At 33.0% G+C, this 23,118-nt stretch overlaps 1 protein-coding gene across 22 annotated transcripts in view; it reads right to left on the bottom strand.

The window, feature by feature from the left end:
* Cntn5 (contactin 5) overlaps positions 1-23,118 on the bottom strand; it is a 1,206,007-nt gene that overhangs the window by 53,429 nt on the left and 1,129,460 nt on the right. For 21 of the 22 annotated variants that reach the window (XM_087212119.1, XM_087212127.1, XM_087212125.1 and 18 more), the window contains 3 exons: positions 22,698-22,856; positions 15,184-15,333; positions 353-423 (listed from right to left, as the gene is read on the bottom strand). In XM_087212119.1, coding sequence (XP_087068245.1) covers positions 353-423; positions 15,184-15,333; positions 22,698-22,856 — 380 coding nt within the window. The remainder of the gene's footprint in view (positions 1-352; positions 424-15,183; positions 15,334-22,697; positions 22,857-23,118) is intronic. The other variant, XM_087212138.1, reaches the window with a different exon arrangement.

The raw sequence follows: 23,118 nt of genomic DNA, 5'->3' as shown, positions 1-23,118 counted from the left end.
CCAGTGGTTTTCAAATAAGTCAAAGTAACTACTTAATTATAAAATAATTAAATATCAAACTGAGCCAAACAGACACTTGAAGTAATTTGCAAGAGGACATGCTTTAATTATTCAAGCTTTGGTTTGAGACAGCCAATATGACAGGAAAGCATACTTTACACTTGGCCAAAATAGCACCTGTTTTCCTTGTATGAAGATGAGACTCATATTATCAAGCAATGCATGTTCAAAGTGTTTTACTTCAGTTAAACAAGAATTTACTAAAGCTGTCTGTAACAGGGTAAAGATATTCTTAAGTGTTGCCTTAGTTTAAGGAAATCACCAGTTTTGATAAATGTAAAGGCTTTTGTACCTCCCAGGCAATGACCAACTCGTGTCTTCTTCCACTTCTTCCACTTACATTGGTAGGTGCTATCTTTGGAACTGTGGACAAAAATGGATTGAGAGTGAGGAAAATGAACAGATGTGTAATTTCCTTACAATATGGACAAATCATGACCCTAAGGAAATTAGGCAAAATTCTGAAATAAATAAGTCAAACATTGGTTTGAAGATAGAATGGTCAAATACCAAATCAAAATATTTGTGATAGAATGCTTTCAAATCTTTGTAGGATGTTTTGATATATATGTTTGATATATATTTTATTTGGCACATAGTATATCCCTAAATTAATTTTCAGTTAAATACTTGTTAGCGATATCTAAATCATAAGTAACAATAAAACTAAGGATATCTACTAGTGGTTAGGCAAATTTCATCCTTTACATGACTTTTTCCTCTTTACAAATGGTGTAACTATTTTTTTTGTCACCTCAGGTCTTACAAGAATCCTTGCAAAATGCACAGGTTGATTCCATTACTGTATTACCACAATCCCCAGGAAACTCCAGTTTAAAGAAACTTCAACAATGCCACAGAGTGAAAATCTACTTAAATGAATAAATATTTTAAGAAATCTGTCAATCAATCGCTCTGCACACTGCAAAATATATAGGCACTCAGAGAAACTTTTTCAAGTGAATAACTGTTAAAAGAATAAATGTGTTAAAGGAATAAATTTCCCCTTCACTGCACTACACCAAAGAATCTGCAGTTGAATGGGAACATTTTCAAATGAAGAACCATTAAATGAAGAAAACTATTAAAAGAAATCATTTTCCAGGCTATGAGCCTGCATTACCAATTTTACACTTTAGTATTGCCTTTCTATCCTAGCATATATTTCTTAAATTATATTGATATACTCATAAACAATAAATTCACTCCTGTATATTTCATACTTGGATGAAAAGCTATTAATTACTGGTAGATAGTTGCACAGAATTTTATACACGAGAAAAAACTGAAGTGGAGTTTGTATATTACTAGAAAGGAAATATAAAAATGAATTCTCTTTGGGCCCAGGAGGTAGGGGAGAAAAGCCTATGAGTATATAATTCGCTCTACGAAAATAAATAACCCATATTCTCTGGGGTCCAAATTACAATAGGTTACTTCTCTCCACAAACAATATTCTTTTCTTGCTCAGCTACATGTAGCAACTGCCATTATGGGATTATACAGCAGCAAAATATATATACAGAAGTAGTTATTTACCCAATTTTTTCTCATAGTTGCAAATAAACTAAAGATTATATTTATGGGCTTCGGTCTCATGGATTCCCTAAAAGTTACAGGGAATTAGATAACCTTTACTCTCATAGAAGAAATCAGATGGAATTCAACTGAAAACATGATGGCATTACAGCAATGACTGAGAATATGTCCTAATTTAGAACTTAATATTCTCTCCTTTGAGCATATCGTTCTTAAGGTCATGGATTTCTGTGGAAAGACTAGGCACTGAAGATCTTTTTTCTATTTTAGTCCTCAAACATCACCTACAAAGATGATGTTCAAAGCCTCTAGACTGGAGTTATAGAATGGGCTGTGGACGCTCTAGTAGACATCTCTTGAAGTCTGTTGAAAAGACACTAGTAGAACAAAATACAAAGAATTGCAGTATTTAAAATCCAAACTTTTCAAACCTGGGTAGTATTTTTCCACAGTCCATTAATACTTTCACTTTTTAGAAAATATATTTAATTTTTTTAGTAAAAAGTTAAAAAGAAACTAGTGAACATTTAGTGAATATTTCTATTTTGATGAGATAATAAAGCAAAGTGTTCTCTGATTTGATTCATTTCTATGTGGATAACTTCCAGGTTATATTATCCATAAATGACCTAAGTTTTGCATAATTTCTTTTAGTGTTTCAAATAATCAAGATGTTGATTTCTTTTAAAGTTAAGATAGTCTACAGTCAAAGTAAAGAAGTAAGATCTGCTTTTTCTCATACTGCCTCCAATTTTAATGAGCCATTAATGATAAAAGAAAAGGCGTTATGGCTCATTTTGTCTTAATATATGTGTATAAGCAAAACTATGTTTAAATTTTTTAAAAAGCTTACTAGATATAATAGATATAATAGAAACTACTAATAGAAAACCTAAGGATTTAATAGCTGCTATTCAGGCATTATGTTTTGTTGTGAGGATCATAATGTTTGGGTACTCTATTTCTAATTGGGTTAAATTTCATAATTATATGCAGATGATCCATGGAACCCATGTTCTTTTATTTTTCAACTTTGTGGCACACTCTCTGCAGTCAATACTATGGAGTCCACTGATTTTAATTATATCCATTAACTTATAAAAACATTTATTATATGAAAGGATTTGACTTAATCCTTCAGAGCCCTTCTGGTGTAAAAGTTCTATCATCCTTATTAGAAACATAAAATGAATATAATTAAATATTTAGTAAATGCTTTCACTGAGTTTAGAAAAGTACATATTTTCTTAAAAACCAAATATATATTCGATATATTTACTAAGAACTTGATTTAGAATTAAGCACTGAGGTCGTTTTCTCCCTCAGTCAGCTATTGATAAATGTCACGGGCACATTAGCTAGCAGAATCAAGTTTACATGCATGGTTAGCCAGTTAAAGTCTGATTCTCCTTATTTCTGGGCATTGATCTTCCATGAACAGATAATGTAACTGATACATTGCATATAAGCTATAAATGTTTAACTGTTCTAGGTTTTATCTAGCATGTTGAAATAGAGACCATTTTATCTTTTCATTTTGGACACTAGAAATATCTTAAAGCACTCAGTGACCAAGATATGGTGTACTGCCTTAGTTTTAACATACTAAATATAGAGGAACTCTTGGCAAGTATAATACTTTGAACAAAAAGTGAGTCAAACTAATAACATTGCTTAATAACTAAACAAAATAAAAAAGATTAAATCATTTACCAATATCTTTTTCCCCTGAAAAATATTCAATTTACCTTACAGTAAGTGTTTATATCGCTCATCAAATACATCTTTATTAGAGACCTGGGAGAGGACATGTAATTTAGGAGCTTAAAAGTCATCCAGTGACTGATTTGAATGGAACGATAATAGAGGTTATTTATACAGAAAAGGTGGAGTACGAGAGAAATATGTTTTAAAAAGTTTTTTTCTACCAGAATTGAAGCATACAGGATACGAATATTTCCACTGATTGATTATTATTCATTCTTAGCTTATAGAAAGAATAAAATTTAAAGTTTCCAGAAAATAGAGACAAAGAAATACTGACATTGTTTCCTGAACAGTTACAATAATGCTTTTGTTCTTGTCAACAGGATAGGTAAGGTAGTGTGAACAAACAGTAAAAAGGTACTTGTGGGAGAAGAAATGATCTGGGCTTGAATCCTAGATTCACCAATTTGTCATCCTAGTTGTTTTATGAAAAGGATTATATCTACTTTTAAAGACTTTTTTTTCATAATTGTAATACTACAGTGGTACCCTCAGTTCATGAACTTAATTTTAATTTGTTCCACAATTCTGGAAGAGATGGCAATGTTCACATTTATGTGGGAAAGGTGACTGTAGTCACGTTTCTCACCCAATGCAGAGTTCACAAACAAAAAATCATGCCAAACATTTCTGTTTGCAAACCTAATTGTTCGCAAACAAAAAGAGTTCATGAACCATTGTCCTTAGAATTGTTAATCATTGTAATAAAATGATTCAGTATAGGGCTGGGGATTTAGCTCAGTGGCACCTTGCCTTGCAAGAACAAAGTCCCAAGTTCCATCCCTGTACTGGAAAAAAAATGAGCTAAAATGATTCAGTATCATTACCTAAATTTTCAAAAGAGAAAGTGGTGAACTATGGTAAACACCTAAAGTTCATTATGACTCTAAACACATGTCTCCTCAGAATAGAACCCCCTTCTTGGATATTTGGAGGATACTGTTTTGGTGGTACTATGGGAATTAAGGCTTCATTTTTGGCACAGCTTGTTTTAATTTGGAAACAAAGGGGAGTATACATTTTTCAATCTGCTAAAGAAATATCTAGTATATTTTAGGAAATGTAGAATGTATGTGATTTTTGAACCTTCTTATAAATATTGGTAATCAAGGACATAGGGGGTGACTATATATAGTAAATTTAGGTATTAATCTCAATTTATATTCTTAACTTTATTTATAGTGGTTCACAAAAAAAGTAAAAAGAGAGGATGGGGTAATCTTTGATATTTGCTGATGCATGTGGTAAAAATGAAATGGCAAGAGGAGTAAGAGAGGAAGTGAGGAGAGAAGATTGCAGCTCAGGAGAGCTTGCAATGAAGTGTTTCAAGCCCTGAAAGAAAACAACTTCCAACCCAGACTGATCTAGCCAACAGAATTATCTTTCAAAATTGATGAGGTCTTTTCACAAGAAAAAGCACCTTAAAAAAATTCATGACCACAAAATCAGCATTCCAAAAATACCTCAAAGACACCCAAATTATAAATACAGAGCAAACTAAAAGATAGATAAACGATAAATAATAGGGAGATAGATCTTTCTCAAACGGGAAGGGGATCAAGGGATGAAAGGGAGAGGGAGAGGAGAAATAGGGGATGAAAAAGATTAAGGTGTGTTATGTACATGTGTCAACTGCACACAAGGAATGTAAACATGTATTGCAAACATATTGTAATAAAAAGAAAAAAAGGGAAATATATGTAGAAAAAGAGAATTAAAACAACAATGCCATAAACTCTAATAGAATGAATACACCAGGCAGGCTGAGCAGATGAGCAGAAGGAAAAAATAAAAGGTTTGCGTGTGTGTGTGTGTGTGTGTGTGTGTGTGTGTGTGTGTGTGGGGTCAGGAATGGGAAAATAATGCAGTGACAGAAATAAGACAAGACCATTCAATAAGAACTCTAAATGTGAATGGTCTCAATCAATCAAAAGACAGATTAGTAGAATGGATCAAGAAATAAAATCTAATGATATGCTGCACAGAAGAAATACATTAATCCTAAAAGAAATTCATAGACTAAAAACCAAAGGGTGCAAAACAATATTCCTTGTAACAGCCCCCAAACAAACAGGAGAAGGTATCCTATTTTATGATAAAGACTTCAAGCCACAACTGACCAAAAGAGGCAAAGTAGGTCAGTACATATTGGTTAAAAGACCAATTCAACAGGAAGAGATAAAATTGATAAATTTATATGCACAGACACTGGGACACACAATTTCATAAAATAAATACTGAAGATGAAAGATCAGATATACATCAACACAATTATAGTGGAGGACTTTAATACAGCACTGTCATAAATACAACTAAAAAAATATTAAAAAATAGAGTTAAACCACATATTTGAACAAATGGATCTAACATATCTACAGCATTCCATCCAGCAACAACAAAATACATACATTCTTCTCAGCAGCTATGGAACATTCTCCAAAATACACCACATACCAGCCCATAAAGTAGATCTCATACTAGCCCATAAAGCATGCCTAAGTAAATACAAAAGAACTGAAATTATCTTATGCATATTATCAGATCACAGTGGAATGAAACTAGATATCAATGGCGAAACAAACCACAGAAATAATGCAAATGCATAAAAATTAAATATACTTGAGAATAACCAATGGATCACAGAAGAAATTAGAAAGTAATTAGCCAGTTCCTAGAATCAAACAATAATGCCAGTGCAACATACTAGAACCTAAGGGACATGCTGAAAGCAGTCCTAAGGAAGAAATTTATACCCATAAATGCTCACATCAGAAAAACAGAGTGAGTCCACAAAATAACCTAATGATACACCTCAAGGTCCTAGAAAAACAAGAACAGTTCAAATCCAAAGCTAGTACAAGGAAGGAAATTATAAAGATCTGGGCAGAAATTAATGAAATCGAAACTAAAAGATAATATAAAGAATGGATAAATCAAAGACCTGGTTCTTCAAAAGAATAACAAATTAGACATATTCTGAATCATTCTTACCAAAAAAGGAAAGAGATCCAAATCAATGAAATTGAAAACAAAAAGGTGAAATCTCAATGGACACTGCCAATATCCAGAAGATTATTAGTAATTACTTTGAAAACCAGTACTCCAATAATTTGAACCATCCAGAAGAAAAGGATAGATTCCTAGATAAATATGAATTACCAAAACAGAACCAAGAAGATATAAAAACCTTGGCTAAACCAGTTACAGTCAATGAAATTGAAGCAGTAATAAAATTCTACTTAAGAAAAGCCCAGGACCAAATGGATTCACTGTTGAATTCTAAAAAAACCCTTCATGGAAGAGCTAACAGCAATACTCCTCAAACTCTTTAATGAAATAGAAAGGAAAGGAGCACTCCCAAAGTCATTCCTGGAAGCTTCCATTACCCTAATTCCAAAATCAGACAAGGACCCTACCATAAAGAACTATGAGCCAATCTCTTTAATGAACATAGATGCAAAATATCCTCTACAAGATACTGGCAAAAAAGAATGCAACAAATTATCAAAAAGATTGTACACCATGATGAAATAGGCTTCATCCCAGGGATGCAAGAATGGTTCAATATACACAAATCAATAAATATAGCATATCACATAAACACGTGGAAAGAAGAAAAATCACATGATCATCTCAATAAACGCAGAAAAGATTTTGACAGTATTAAAAATCCATTCATGATTAAAACTCTGAAGAAAATAGGTAAGGAAGGAACTTATTTAAATCTGATAAAAGTCATTTGTGACAAACCTACTCCCAACTTCATATTAAATGAGGTAAAGCTGAAAGCTTTTTCCCTCTAAAATCAAGAACAAGATGTGTATGTCTGCGACCACCACTCTTGTTCAATATAGTATTTGAAATATTAGCCAGAACAAATAGGAAAGAAAATGAAAAGAGATACTATGTATATAGAACAGAAGTCAAATTATCATTATTTACAGATGACTGATCCTCTAATAGAAGACTCAAAAAATTGTGCCTATAGACTCCTACAATTAATAACCAAATCCAGTAACATACAAAACTTTGGAAGTCATTGGAATAGGCAAGGACTTCCAGAACAGACCCTCAATTACACAAGAAATAATATTAAGGTTCAACAAATGGGATTATATCAATTTAAAAAGCTTCTGCACAGCCAAGGAAACAACCCACAGAGTGAAGAGACAACCTACAGAGTGAGAAAAAATTTTGCCAGCTGTTCTTTGGACAGGGGACTAATACCTAGAATACATTAAGAGTTTCAAAAAATCAGACTACTCAAATAAAAGACCCAATCAAAAATAGGCAATTGAAATGAATAGACACTCCTCTGAAGAACTAAAAATTACTAATACATGAAAACATGTTCAACATCTCTGGGGTTTAGAGAAATTCAAATGAAAACAACACTGAGATTCTATCTTACTCCATAAAGAATGGCTATCCTCAAGAAATCAAATAATAACATGCTAGTGAGACTGTGGGGAAGAAAGAAGCCTTCTTTATTGGTAGTAATGTAAAGTATAAGCATTACGGAAATCAGTGTGGAACTCCCTCAAAACACTAAACATAGGAATTCTATTTGACCCAAATATTATCCTTCAGGTATCTTTCCAAAAGTCATCATATTACAGTGATACATGTATACACATATTTCAACTGCGCAATTCATAATAATTCAAACTTGCAAATGGCCTATATGTTCATCAACAGAAAAACAGATAAAATGTATTTATAAATAATGGAATACTACTCTGCCATAAAGGATAAGCTCGAGTCATTTATAGGAAAATGGATGCACCTTGAATCCATAAAATGAAATCAGATATAAATATTAAATATTACATGTTTCTCTTATTTGAGAGACAAAAATATAAAGAGCAAAATAAAAGACAAATAATAGAAAATAGGGGGATAGCTCTTTTGCAAATGAGAAGGGGATCAAGAGATTCAGGGAGAGAGAGGAGGAAAGGGGAAAGAAATTTTTAAAAATTGAGATCATTATGTATATGTACCAACTTCTCATGTGGAATGTAATGACTACTGAAAACATGCACTTAAAAAAGTAATAATTGGCAAAAATAGGAAAGAAACACTAAAAAATATATTTTGGAGTAAGAGCTGGTCTGCCACTAATTTTCTTGGTAGACTTGTGCAAGTTTTTGGAAATTCTACAAATTCTGTTTTGTTATTTGAAAAGTGGAGATAAATATTCCATTAGAGTAATGTTTTAAAGTGCTGATGTGAAAATTGAATGATATAATGAATAGCAAGTGCTTAGGATGAGGCCTGGAATTGACATATGGAATTACAGGGACTAAGAAGGTAGGAGATGTCCACCTTCAGGCATCATACTTATTCCTGAAGGATACATTCTCATTGTCCTTTCATCTTTCATGTCCAAGTCTTGTGCTGTTTGTCATTTTGCACCTCATCCTTCCTTCCTTCTTTTAAAAAGACCTGTCCAAAAATTTCCAGGTTTCCTTCAGAAAGGTATTTCTTAAAGTGGATCATCTCAGTTTGTACTCTGTTTCTGAAAGTAAAGACATATTTCTTGACTATATTTTGTAGAAAAGATTTGGCTGAATCAAAGTGGCTTTATCATTTTAGAATACTGTGTGCTATATGAGCCATACTGTTTTTTTCTAATAACTGAGCTTTGGTTTTAGTGGTCTGTTGCTTGTCATAATTTTTGTCTTCTCTTAACATTACTGAGAATCATTTCCTTTATATAATATAATTAAATTATTCATTGGGTTGAAGAAAACCATAATGTTCATTTAATAGTGTTTCCTTTTAGATTTTACTAATTATTACAGCTTAATATTTTATAATGTCTATGTAATATTTTCTTAGAAACCTAGACTGGAAAGAGCTTTAAAACATTATAGCCTAAGCCTTTTCTCCATACACTTCAGTACTGGACAATTGGGTATTTTTTAAGACTCCAGTAATAAATTCAGTCCAAGTCTTATTTAGCCTGGCTTTCGAACTCCCATTAAATTCCATTTACAAAATGAATCCACATACTTCCAGAGAAAACTAATCCAGTTGCATCTTATGCTACAGTAGTATTTTTAATTTAAAAACTATTATTATAGAAGCATATATATATATTTATATATATATATATAAATATATATATAGTATTTTATTGTGTCCCTTCCATAACTTCTGACTATAGAAAAATTTCCTAAGTAACTACTATTGTGGACAAAAGCCAGGAAGATAAATATGTAAAAACCATTATCTTTTCAGAAGTCAGTAGGTAATGTACAACTAAAGAAATTGTAATTAGAAGTTAAACCAGTGTTTTCTGAACTTGTTATAAGTCATATGAAAACCCAGATTCTAAAGTGAGGTTAAAAGAAACTACAAACTTGCTAAGAAGTAAGGAAAACAATTTTATGATCTTTTCCTATTACTTATCTCCAGCCCACAAACTAAGTATGATAAGAAGTGACTTTAAAATTTAAAACTATTGTAGTAAAAGACACATTGTTATTAATCTTCCTCAAAATATCCCCTCTTTGAGCACACTTGTCCCATTATTCTCGCCACTTTCTCAAGCAATTCTGGAAGTCCTTTTGTGAGTATCTTTAGTTGTACTGTCATGACTGCCTTGACGTGCTGAATTGATTAAAAGCAGTTATCTTTCATAGTCATCTTGACCTTGGGGAAGAGCCAGAAGTTGCATGGTCCCAGAACTAGTGAACGAGGTAAATGAGGATACACTGTAATGTTTTTTTAGCCTTCTTTTCTATTGGACGGCACTGTGCAGCAGCACTCACCTTACTTTTGATCACATCTTGTAAAGGCATGCATGAAAGAAGACTTCTAGAAGTGTTTCAGAAAGTGGCAAGAACAATGGGATAAGTGCATTTGAAGTGAAGAGGAATATTTTAATGTGATTAAATGGCAATGTGTCTTTTACTGTAATATAATTTAAAACAAACATGCACTGTATGTTTTGAGCAGACCTCATATATGGGATTATACCACAATACTGCTGTTTTGGAAGAAAGGTGTCAGTTTAGAAGATGGATGTGCTGTGGTGTCTGCTTCAGACCTGTCAATAGAGAAGGGAAGGTGTCCTTTGCTAATCAAGCTAAATGAGCTTGACAATGATGGGTGTAAGACAACCATCGGAGAGTTCAATGCTCGCCTCTCATCCTCAGGGGTTGATGTTGAGCTTCAGAGTTTTGTGGGATGGCCTGTCCCCACACTGAGGTATCAGAGCAGAGGCAAAAATAGTTCTTGAGAACATCTTATATTTCTAAGGTTTGTCAGGCTTGGAATGTGACATAGCATTGTAGGCCAAGTGGATACTGTAGAAGGTGGCTTTAGACAGGCTTATTGGGATCATAGCCAATAAGGCTGCCTGCTAAGGACCAAGACATTTCCAAAATGCACAGTGCACCTCAAAAGAGAGAGAAGAAGATGTAGGACAAAGTTACTATCGTGCAAAATTCAGTGTTCAGTGAGAAACACAAATCATGTCACCTAAGTAGTTGTTTTTCTCTTTATTTGACCTGGGAAGTGCCATTGTAGCCATTGAAGGGTGGGGGCAGGAAATAGGAAGATGAAAAAGATTATAGCTCCTGGGTCAGGTCTGTGCTGGGATGGAAGGGGAAAGCATGAAATTGGGTGAAAGTTTGTAGTTTTTATTTAAATTAAACTGGAATTTTTAATACCTGAAAATGAGACTGCCCTAGATCCTAAAAGTGCCTGGGAAATAAATGAGGGTGAAGCTGGATATGGTTGGAGCACATTACAGAGCAATAGTGGGAGAAAAATATCACTATTTTGTGTTTGACTCTGTAATAGAGTTTAATCTGTTTAGTACACCAGTTACATATATATGATATAAAACAGGAAGTACTAAGACTAGAAAAGATTTTAATCCAGTTGTGCATTTGATACAATTACCTGGTGGAGCATTGATCTCTTAAATGCACAAAAAAACCCAGTATTTTTCCTTGTGTAGCCAGAAATGTGTGTGTGTGTGTGTGTGTGTGTGTGTGTGTGTGTGTGTGTGTGTGTGTGATTTTCCATTTCAGGGTCAAAAGGGAATTGGGGGACAGAGTTCAATGTCCTGGGAAAATGGAGGGCTCTTTGTGGTAAAAGTTTATATAGGTCTTTAAATAGAGACTTTGAGTAGGTCTTTCTTGATTACCTTTGCCATGTCTATGCTACAAGCAACAAAGTCAATTATAAATTTTTGGCCTCTATGAAAATCTAGTTATAGATTCAGTACTAGCCAGAGAAAAAGAGTATAAAAGCAGCACATCAGGCCAGACATGGGGTTGGAAAGGAGATGCAGAGGATACATATAAGTAACTTGAAAATATGTCCTCTATATAAAAGAGCTACTTTTGCCTGATTGTTATTGTTTAAATTCCCATTTTATAAATAACTCATTTAAATTGATGATGATAATAAAATAGCTGCTAGTATTTACACATTATCTTTTTAATATAATGGTCAAAATAAATAGGTTATAATATTTTCTCCATTCTATAAGTGAGGAAAATCAAAGTTTCAAGTACTCTTGCCCATGTTCACAATGCCAGTAAATAGCTCAGTGGAACATTAATCCTGATCTGAACTCAATCACGTAATTACAGGTAAAACTTTTTTTAAAAGATGTGTGTGTATTTCATTAAAATTTAAAATAACAAAATCATCAATACTGATTTATATCAAGAGCTTTGGAGATAATACATATTATACTACAGAAAGTATAAAATCTTTCTGCATGACAAGTACATAGTTAACTCTAACTTCTTTTCATTTACCTTTCAAATGTTATAAATTTGTAACTTATCTTAAAGTTCAAGTAATGCTTTTATATTCTATTTCTACAATAGTGTTTTTTTCAAATTCATTTCCCAAAAATGTGATTTTTCTCTGTTTAGTCTCATCTTATTAAATTGCAAAACATTTAGATTATCCCACTCCAAATTTATGTTAGTTTGATGATAACAACACGATAAATTAAACACAAGATTATCTACCTCTTTCTCTTTAATCATCTAAATAAAACTTGTAAGACAATTAGATTATAAATAAATATACCTTAAATGTATACTCAGGTAGAACTATGTATTTATACTAATATTTTTACATTCAAAAATTAAAATACTAATATTAGCTGGACCAAGCCAATTTATATTATCTTTATTAATTATCAAGGTGTTTGAAGCCTGGAAAATTCAAAATTTACTATTAAGGGAAAATACAAAGAACATTTTTTTTGTTAATTAAGAAAAAAGGAATGTTAAGTTAGAAATACTTCACTAAAACTGCTTTAGAATTTAGAGTTTTCTACAAATTAGAAAATTTTAACAGGGCATAAAACATCCCATTCAATATTCTAATTTGAGACTTTTTTCTCCTAGGCAGCATTGTCAATTTTTTAAGTTTAGTTGGTTCATTAGAAACAGACTTATCATTCAAAATATAGGATATATACTTAAAAGAGGCAGAATGTGTCACTTGAGAGTATATTTCAGTATATTGGTGTCCCTAATCTGTGCCGCCTGACAAAACAAGCACAAAAACTCAGCACTTGGTTCAATACCATTAGTAGCTCTAGTTGCATGTGGTATCCAAGCAAAAGAAGCATAATGTAGGCAGTACAGGTCTTTCTCAACATGCTTTCAGGGGAGAGCACTTCATGCATTTTTCATGCTATTTCTCTCCACTTCCATAAGATTTTAATGGACTAAAGTACATCATGTATATAGAACTCATAATAAAATGGAGAGACAGAGAAAATGATTGAGGGGTAGCTGCAGAAATAGATGAAGTCTTTTAAATGCACCATCTGAATACGATCTAGCTTAAGATATAAAGTGTTTTTTGCTAAAATGCTTTTAATAGCTCAAGGAGATTTATACTATAAAATGTTTTAAAGGATTATTTATCCCAAATGGATTATTTATGTTTGAAATGAATATTTATAGAGGGTCTCTGAATTAGGCAGTAATTTTTGTCTTTGTTTAAACACAATTAACAATATGCAAATTAAGACAGTTCTTTTTAGAAAATATGTGAGTGTATTACGATTGGCAGTCATTTCAGTATCTGCACGGTGAGTACATAAAATGAGGAACGACTAACCGGTTATGCTCTTAATTAATGAACACCTGTACACAATGAAAACATGGATGATTTTATGGATGCATGAAAATTCAACCAGGCAATTAATGTTCAATTTAAAACTCACACTATTGAAAAGTAGCAGAAAAAACAACTTGTAGAGGCAAATCACGAAAGCAGAAAAGTTGAGTTTTCTGCAGATGAATTTTTCCCAATCTATTTTGAATATTTTATCTCTTATTTTCTTGGTTGCTTAATTTTTTTAATATGGAAAAATATTTTGTATTGTTATTTGCACTTAATGCAATAAATTGACCATTTGTGATTCTTTCTTCCATGGTGCTAGACAAGGTATGCTCAATTGTTTTAACAGTATATTTTCATTATTATAAACTGTTTAATATTTTAGAAGTCAAAAATCATATTTTTGGTCCAAATCTATAACTATAATACAAAATGGACACAATCTTTTTTGTTCATGTGTCTCTGATCTACATATGATGCAGGTAGGAATGTAGAAAGGAAAGAAAAGGAATGTTCCCTTTTAAATCATGACATGTTGAGTACCAGAGCCAGACACTATTTCAGGTCCCAAAGATAAAACAATGAAGAAATAAGACAAAATCTTCATTTTTAGTGCACTTTTTTTGAGATTTTTATATTATTATGAAGTACAAAAAAACCTTAAAACTTGTTCTTTCCTCTTGGTATCTGATATTTACTCTATCCCTTGTCCCCCATTTCTTTATTGTTTTCATGTTTCTTTCATTAAATTATTGTTTGTGTTCAATTAAGTAACTACCTTATTAGGTGCTTTCTCAATAGACTATTTATATATTTTAATTGTATATATATTTTAGGTACAAGTGATAATTTGATACATGTGTAAAATGTATAATGATCAAATCAGGATAATGAGCATTTCCATCTCCTTAGACATTTATCATTGTGTTGGGAAGCTTCCAACAACTTTTTTCTAGTTCTTTATAAAATTAATACAGAATTTTACAGGGACATAAATGATCTCAATAAGACTTTGTCCAGAGTAATTAAAATTCTATTCAAAAGTTTCATTATTCTTTATTTATTTATGCTCCTGTTCCTTCTAGGTGATAGACAGCATCTTAATTTGTTTTTAAATAAAGCTGTTAATTCCTTTTATGTAGTCATTAGAAACTACTTTTACCAGAGATACTCACTTCAAAAGACCAAAAGGAATGCTTTGTTTCTAAGTCAGAGACCAGATGGGTATTTATTATACACATTGGCTTCAATAAAGGCAATAGGTGGAGAAAGGACAGTGTCTTTGCAAAGTGTAATTATCCAGGTTAGGTGGTGAAGTGAAGGCAACATAAAGGAGTTCTAACAAAGCAGAATAGAGTTAAAGGAAAGTGTTATTACTGAAAGATAAGGTGAGCTGATCTATTTTAATTTATAGGTATTCAAAATTTAAAATAAGTATGTAATTGGAAGAATTAACTCAATTTCAAGGTATCATGAAGATAGTACAAAGGTTGGGAGAAAGCTGAAGTATTTAGAGGCTTGTATTTGCAGAAACAAGGGGAAAAAGAGGGAAAACCAAGAAAACTATAAGAATTATTTCAAAAGTTATGATATTGTGATATCTAGGTAACAATATCAGGACAAGTTATATATTGGCAAGCAATACAGCAATCATAGTTAATTAAACTTGACTTCATCGTGAATTCTGGGTCTCCAAATTCTTACCTGCTTCATTTGTGCGGATCAGTCGTGATGGGGTGCTTGGATCTCCAGTCCCAATTGGATTGGTGGCCACTACTCGAAATTCATATTCCACCCAAGGATTTAAGTCCACTGCCATTGCTGATTCCATGTCTCCTGTTATAGTTTCTGGGACTAGACAAAGGAAGGACATTTCTTATCACTAGGAGGACTGGAAAAATGCCGTACATAACAACCAAGGATGTCATTTTTACTGAGAGAAATCTGTAATATCTCATAATTCATGGTTATAGCATTATCTGCAGTATCACCAGGAACATGAAAATCAATTTTTGGGAAATAAGCACTTATATATGTCAAAGGTATCAGAGTAATTAATATTCTTTCATCTTTACACATAACTGGCCATTACATTCCTTGTCATTATCTACTAAAAGTCATTTTGTCAACCTTTTAGCTCAAGAGAAAAAGGCCAAATCAAGGTATAATTAAGCAAAGAATTTTCTTCAGTTTCTAGGGAAATTTCTTGAATAGTTTGTCTTTCCCAGTGCTGGCAAATATAGTCAGTCACTTGAGAGTTCCAAAGAGCAGAATAAGAATATACCTCTCTAATTAAAAAAAAAACAAAACTAAAATTTGTGGGATCTAAATGAAATGTCTAATCTCTAAGTGGGAGTGACTTTTGTACTAAGATTTTTATAAAAATATAAAATGGTTTATTAATGTAATCATGTAGGGAAATATTTTTACATAGAATGCATGTGCTATTTGGGGCCACTTCTATTTGCTCATCTCTGTTGTCTTAAGTCTGCTATGAAATTTGTTGTGGGTGAAAAGGGGGAATAGGGAGAGTATTATGATGTACAAGGATCCTCTGGACTTATAGCAGTCCTTGATTTCTGTGGGAGCATGGTTGGGGAGCCAACCATGGAGGCTGGAGCTGTTTATTTGATGACAGTTCAGTTTTACTGTAGCAAAGTAAAATTATATCATCTTAAATTCTCATGAAAATCTCTCTGAAATGCATCAAAAAATGTTATACCAAATTAGCAGCTCTTTGAAAAGTGAATGAACAGAGCATGCATACTATGGGCTGCCTAACAAATCTCAGCAAACTCAGAGCTGATTTTCTTAAGTGGTGACAGATGAAAAACAAAAAGTCTGTCTCTTCTTACTGCACTAGAAACTAAGCAATATTCTTGGCATCTGAGAGGTGGGGGAAATTACCATTGTTTAGTGTATAGATTGATGAAATGTTGAGATATGCTTGCCACACAAGGTGGGAAGGAAGACTCCCAGACACTGCCCTTTCTAGCACCACACTACACTGTATCACCATTACTTGCTTTGGGTTTGTCAGGATTTATCTTATTTACTTCTATTTATGTCAGTAACTTCCAACAACTCAAAGCTGCTGGGCCATCTTTACTTAATCTTCATAGAATTTGCATACGTCCTCCTATATCCAGCTTAGATCCCTCTTTAATTCTTACAGTCCTTTCATCATTGCCTTTGAAATTCATGAACCATCATTAGCAAAATCCTGTTTACACTATTGTCCTCTCTGAACATCCCTCCAGAATTTTATTTTAATAGAAACAGGATGTTTTCCCCTTCTGAAGGAATAATCTTCCTAAAATATTGTGGAGAAAAATATCCCCCACACCCCTACCCAGTCTCTAATGGATCTTTTTTGGCAGGATAAAAGCATGCGGATGTTTTTCTTACAGAAATAAAAAATGAAGCTCTCGTCACCTTTCCTCTTCTTCTAGTCTTCACTTAGGTTTTCTGTTTCTTCTATCCAAAACTTTTTGAGTTGTCTGTGGTATTACTTGTTGTCTCTATTTTCCTCCTATTCTCTCTTGTACCCACTTTAATCAGGTTCACTCTTTCAGATTTCCACCATATCGTCTCCTATCAAGATTACCACTGGTCTCTGTTATTGAAAGTTTAAGATCAGGTTTCATCCTTTGATATAGTTGATCGCTCTTTCCCTTTGAAATGCTTTTTAAACTTCTGTTCCTCTTGTACTTGTCTATGCCTTATCAAGTCTCTGTTGTTTCCTTTCATATTCTAGAGGTCTTTCAGACAGTCAGCTTTTCTTTCCCATTTTCTTACTTCTTGATGATCTTATGTTGTCTAATGATTTTAATTTACCCTCTATATGCTGATGACTCCAATATTTTCAGTCATGAACCTCTTTCCTAAACTTTTATACATTGCTATTTGAATACAATTTGAAAAACTCTTATTTAGGGACGGACAATTGCTCTCTTACAGATAGAGCAAAAATGTTGGGGTGCTATCCTGGATACTTTTCTTTCTCTTTTGTTGGACTACAACTCATAAGCAATTATGGTATTTGTGGTTTCAAAATATGTTAATTTCTGCACTCTTCTTTGCAGCAGTCCTTCTTAGGAGTTGTCTGTACTAATTTTTCTTCCCAATGTCTCTTGAACCCTTCTTGTCAGATTTTACTACCTACTATTCCACAAAAGCTGTTACTGTCAAGTTCACTAGTGAGTCCATTTTGCTAAAACCATTGGTCAATTTTCAGCCCTCAGTTTACTGGACTTGTCATCAACCTTGACACAATCAATTACTGTGGCTCCCTCGATAGACTTTATTCTTTTATCTTGTGAGAAATTATATTATTTGATTTTAACCTTACCTCAATAATTGCTTTTTCTCTTTCTCCTTTGGCTTATTCTTTTCTCAACATTTTACTATCAGTGTGTTCAGTTACCATGTTTTCTTCTTCTTTATATTTACTTATTTGGAACTGACATTCAATCTTATGATGTTAAATACAATATACATACCAATAAGTTTTTAATTTGTAACTTTATTTTAAGCCTGATTCTTACAGTCCAGACTCATGTATTCCACTATGTACTTGAACTTTCCCTTTGGACATCTGATAGATATGTCAAACTTGTGATCTAATTCTGTCCAGTCTGTTGCAATTTTGCAAACTTTTCTATTATATTTGATAGTAATTTTACTATAGAGTTGATCAAGTTAAAAAAAAGTCCTTTGGTAATCATTTAATTATTTTTCTATTATACATTTTACAGCATAATGCCAGGAAATCCCATGGATTTGGCTTTCCAAATGTTTTCAAATTCTGACAGCTTTTACAATCTCTGCTTCTATCACTGTGAAGCACTAACATCTCTCAACTATGATAGCTTCCCAACTGTGTTGGTGACTCTCTGCTTTCCTTTCCAATAGTCCAGTGATGGTGAACATTTTAGAGCTTTTAATGATAATAAACAGCCTGCTGCAGCACATGTGCCACTACTGTAATGATATATTTTTAACAAGGATTGAATGAATGTATTAAAAGATAAGACTTAAAATATCAACCCTCCAATATTTCTCCATTTCTTTCAGGGTATCCTTTATGATTTGATCCTGCCAATCTCTAAACTCGTCTTCTACCATTTTCTCTGAACTGTGCTCTGCTATCGCCTCACTAGTATTTGAAATCTCTTGTATTTAATGCTTTTATAAGGAAGTAATTAAGGTTAAATGAAGTCATAAGAGTGGTGTTCTGATATTAATGTCTTCATAAGAAAAGGCACCAAAGTGTGTATGTGTGCATATTCTCTCTCTGTCTCTGTCTCTGTCTGTGAAATATGAGCACACAGTAAGAAGGTGAACATCTGCAAGCCAGGAAAAAGAACTGTGAGAAATAAATTTCTGATTTTTAATAAACCCAGTCCAAACATTTTGTTATGGAAGCTCAAGCCAATATACAGCCCTAATAGTACCTTTGGTACTCCTTACTCAGTACAATTTCCCCCTATAGCATTCATCAATTTTTAAGATAATATACAATTTGCTTACTTATTTTATTCTGTTTATTGTTTATGTTTATCCACTAGAATACAATCTTTACAAAGGTAAGGATTTTGTTTTTGTTTTTTTGCTCATCAATATATCCCAAGTACCTAAAACAGTACCACCAAAGTTCTCAATAAATTTTATTAGATGATTGAAAGCAGAGTTCAATTGCCTGGTATAATGTGTGTGTGTGTGTGTGTGTGTATGGCCTCACATATTTATATCCTCTTGGTCATTAATTTAGGCTGTAAAGATGCCCTCCCCAATCTCACATCCTCTCCAGCATTCTAAACTCTTTAAAGTCACATGAAAAACATTTTTGGAAATTCTAAAATTATAATTTCTTATGAAGGATATAAAATAATTATACAAAACATGAACTGAACTATTAAAATCCAGAAAGAATTGTGAAATGAGTTAGAAACAAAGTTTTGTTTTATAAAATCAGGATTTTGATTTTAAATGCAAAATTGTGGGGATTAGAGATAACATGATTATAACAAAAATTTGTTTATAAAAGCTCTGCAAGTATATTTTTAAAAATATTGTTTTGGGAATGATGGGAACAACTCAGTTTCAAACAAAATGTACTTCAGACCGAACATGATTAAAGACAGTAGAGGACCTCACATTGACTAATGGAAAGAATCTTGTGGAAATGTCTTTCCTAGTAAAAGAATCACATCTAAGAATTTAATTAATAAAATACCAAATAACCTGTTAAATGGGCAGATTTAATTAATCCATGGAAATCATATCCATAGATAAAAGACATATAAACTGATGGAGGGCTATTTTAAAAACATAGCTGAATTAAGAAAACAGAGACCAATCAATTCTAAGCTTCTAGGGGATTTGATACTCTAAGCAGACACAGTCAAGAAAATACTGAATGACCTAATATTGCTCAATAGTATGAAGAAGAGAGTCACATTTCTATATTAAAAACCAGTTTGTTTCAATACAAAAGGGATTTGGAAATGAAAATATTTATTTCTTAAGGTTATTTTCATACTTTCTTCAAGACGAATACATTATCATTACCTTTAAATCTCATTTGTAGGAGGCAGTATATATAAGTTAATTCTAAGATGTAGAAGGTCTATGTGCAACATTTTACTTTAATTGCCAAAAATAAAGCACTTACTATTATTTATATTCATTTTAGTATATAAAGAAATTTTAAGTGCTTTTAAATACTAGTTTATAAATTACATTAACTTTAATCTAAGGTTTAAACTCCAGACTGTTTTTCTCTAATACGTACTTCTGTTTTAGCATTTATTTTGACATTGACTTAGATTAAGGGAGTAACACCTTGAAGATACCTAGCACTATCAAAGGTAAATAAAATTGATCAATTACAGAAATCTATTTCTGAAATAATGCATTTACTTATAAATATAGGATAACCACAGAATTTTAATAAGTCCTTATCATAATTAAAAAAGAACTCCTAACATAAATGTGTTTCTAGTATTAAAACCATATTAGAAGGTGGTGCTGCCTCCTGCCTCGCAAGTGCAAGGGCCTGAGTTCGATCCCTAGAACCAAAAAACCCCCACAAAAAACCAAAAAACAAAACTATGTTAGAAGGATAAAGATGCACATGCACAGTAGGCATTTCTAAAATAAACAAATACAATATTTAATAAAAATGCTTAAATACTACAGGTGTGCCCATGCTTTTACAGGCACAAACACACCCTCATACAAACAAGAAGTAGGAAGAGATGACCCAAGAAAGAAAAACAGAGACAGGAATCAGACAGAAATCAGAGAATAAATGTAACAAGGGAAGTATGTAATGTATGTAGTAGGTGAAATATAAGATGTTGTCAATTACTATGGGCATAAGATAAATATTTATATATATTGACAGATGTTCAGAAGAAACAAGCAGAGCAGTAAGCTGTAGGGTCCTGTGCAAGAGTGAGCAGGAGCATAGCCTCGGGCAAGAGATGGGCTAATGCAGTGGTGGCGAACTTACGGTGCACTTGTCTCAGCAGATGTTTGTATCATCGAAAGGTCTAAAAGGTTTGCCATCACTGGAATAGGTGGTGCACAACCCCAGGTCTGACACTGAGTCCATCTCCTAGCTACAGAGTAGGGAAAGTTTTGAGCTGTACCACTAAAGATAATATGGGAGCACTGGGGTGGAAGTTACAAGAATTCTTGTGTAAATCGGCTTGTGAATTTGCGTCCTTCCTGAATCTACCATCTCCATAGGTTTTCCTCAATTTTTTGGCTCTCCAGTGATTTCACAAGGTGACAATGAATCCAAGAATGAGACCATTGCACATATATATCACAAAAATATGTATATATGTGCATAGCACACTATAATGATAATCATATTGAGGCCTATATTAATGCAGAAGTGTACATATCAGGTAAAATCTGGATTATATTTGCATGTAAATATATGTATTTTTCTCTACTCTTGTAAACTTTATACCAAAATAACTCTCTTCTCAAATTTTATTTATCTAAGGAACAAGTAGACTACTCCATTGCCATAATATTCTGATTGAATTTTATTGTTTCTGAACTCAAATATTTTACTGATGCTTACATTTCACTTCTAAATCAATTTTGAAGTAAAACATAACCACCTAGCTAGTATGGATGACTACTTCTGAAGTTAAGTACATATCTAATAACCACCAAGTGAGTGTGATTTTTCATATTCCTGCTGGACTGTCACATTTTGAGAGAGAAGAAAAGTTTAGTTATACAACATAAAAAGAAAACCATTAGGGACAAACATAATTTTTTAAATAAAGGAACTAGCTGGGTATGGTGCTATATTCCTGTAATCCCAGTACTCTAGGAGACTGAGGCAGGAACACCAAGTTTGAGCATAGTCTGGCCAACTTAGAGCCTGTCTCAAATATTTAAAATTTTAAAAAGGACTTAGGGGGCCGGGGATTTAGCTCAGTGGTTTCGTCGCCTGCTGCGCAAGCGCAAGGACCCGAGTTCGATCCCCGGTACCAAAAAACAAAACAAAACAAAAAGGACTTAGGTTGTAGTTGAATGTGATTAAATACCTAGAACCATAAAAATAAATATGATAAACTGCTATAATACAATTCTAAGAGTAAACATTAAAATACTGGACTGTTTTAAATAACATAATTCACATTAAATTTCTTTTATACACAAAATGCATGTGTGATTGTAAAGGAGTAGCTCAAGGAACTGGGGCAATGGAACAGTTCTACTTCCTAACTGTCCAGGAGGTTATACAATAAAATTTCAAAATTTATCATAGAACTTTAACAAATATTGCCAGTTGAGCTGGTGACACCTAATTGAGGCTTGAAGTTTCCTTGATAGTGTTGCCCTAATGTCCATTTCTTGATTTGATAATTATACCATGGTTGCATAACATGTTATAATCAGGAGTTTGAAGAGTGGGCCTACTATTTTTTGAAACTTCTATGTGATTTTAAAATTATTCCAACAAATAAACAAGATGTGGTTCCTCGTTGGAAATTGAGAAAAGAGGAAAGCGATGGATCTTGTGTTCCTTAGATTCATGAAAAGAAGTAAACAGCAGTCAATATTGTAATAAATAATGACAAGTTTCCAGAATCCAAAAAATCTTAGGGAGATAGTTCACAAATTTACCTCAGGTGGTAGGAAGCTGTTCTGGTGTGTCTGACCATTGCCTTAGGGTCTCTTACCTGTCTTCACAGTTTGCCAGCCCAGGGAGAAGGGGCTGCGAGCCTGCAGGTTATAGGAGGAGATTGGACTGTGGTTGTCAGCTGCTGGACTCCAGGACAGTGTGGCTGTGCTTTCGGTGATTTCCTCAACAATTACTATCCCTGGTGGGCCTGGGGGACCTATAGGCAAAAGGCAATGGAGAAGGCTAAGTGCAGACCATGATGAGGAGCCATGAGAAATTGCATTTCCAATGTGGATCTCATCAAACTATGTAATCATCTTAATGAAATATGTATTCACTAATGAAAATTGACAGCAAAAAGTTAGGGGATGCAAATTGGTTTCTAGGATTTCTGGGGGGAACTGAATTATAGATTGAATATTTTTCTGACATTTTGTGCCTAGCGGCAACTACTAATTAGCATTATATTTTATAGGAAA

This window comes from Heterocephalus glaber, unplaced genomic scaffold (assembly GCF_053883595.1).
Source record: "Heterocephalus glaber isolate CG9 unplaced genomic scaffold, H.glaber_assembly_v1.0 deba00001429, whole genome shotgun sequence".
NCBI classification, from domain to species: domain Eukaryota; kingdom Metazoa; phylum Chordata; class Mammalia; order Rodentia; family Bathyergidae; genus Heterocephalus; species Heterocephalus glaber.
Note: the sequence above shows the minus strand (reverse complement) of the source record. Positions and strands in the feature narration are given on the sequence as shown.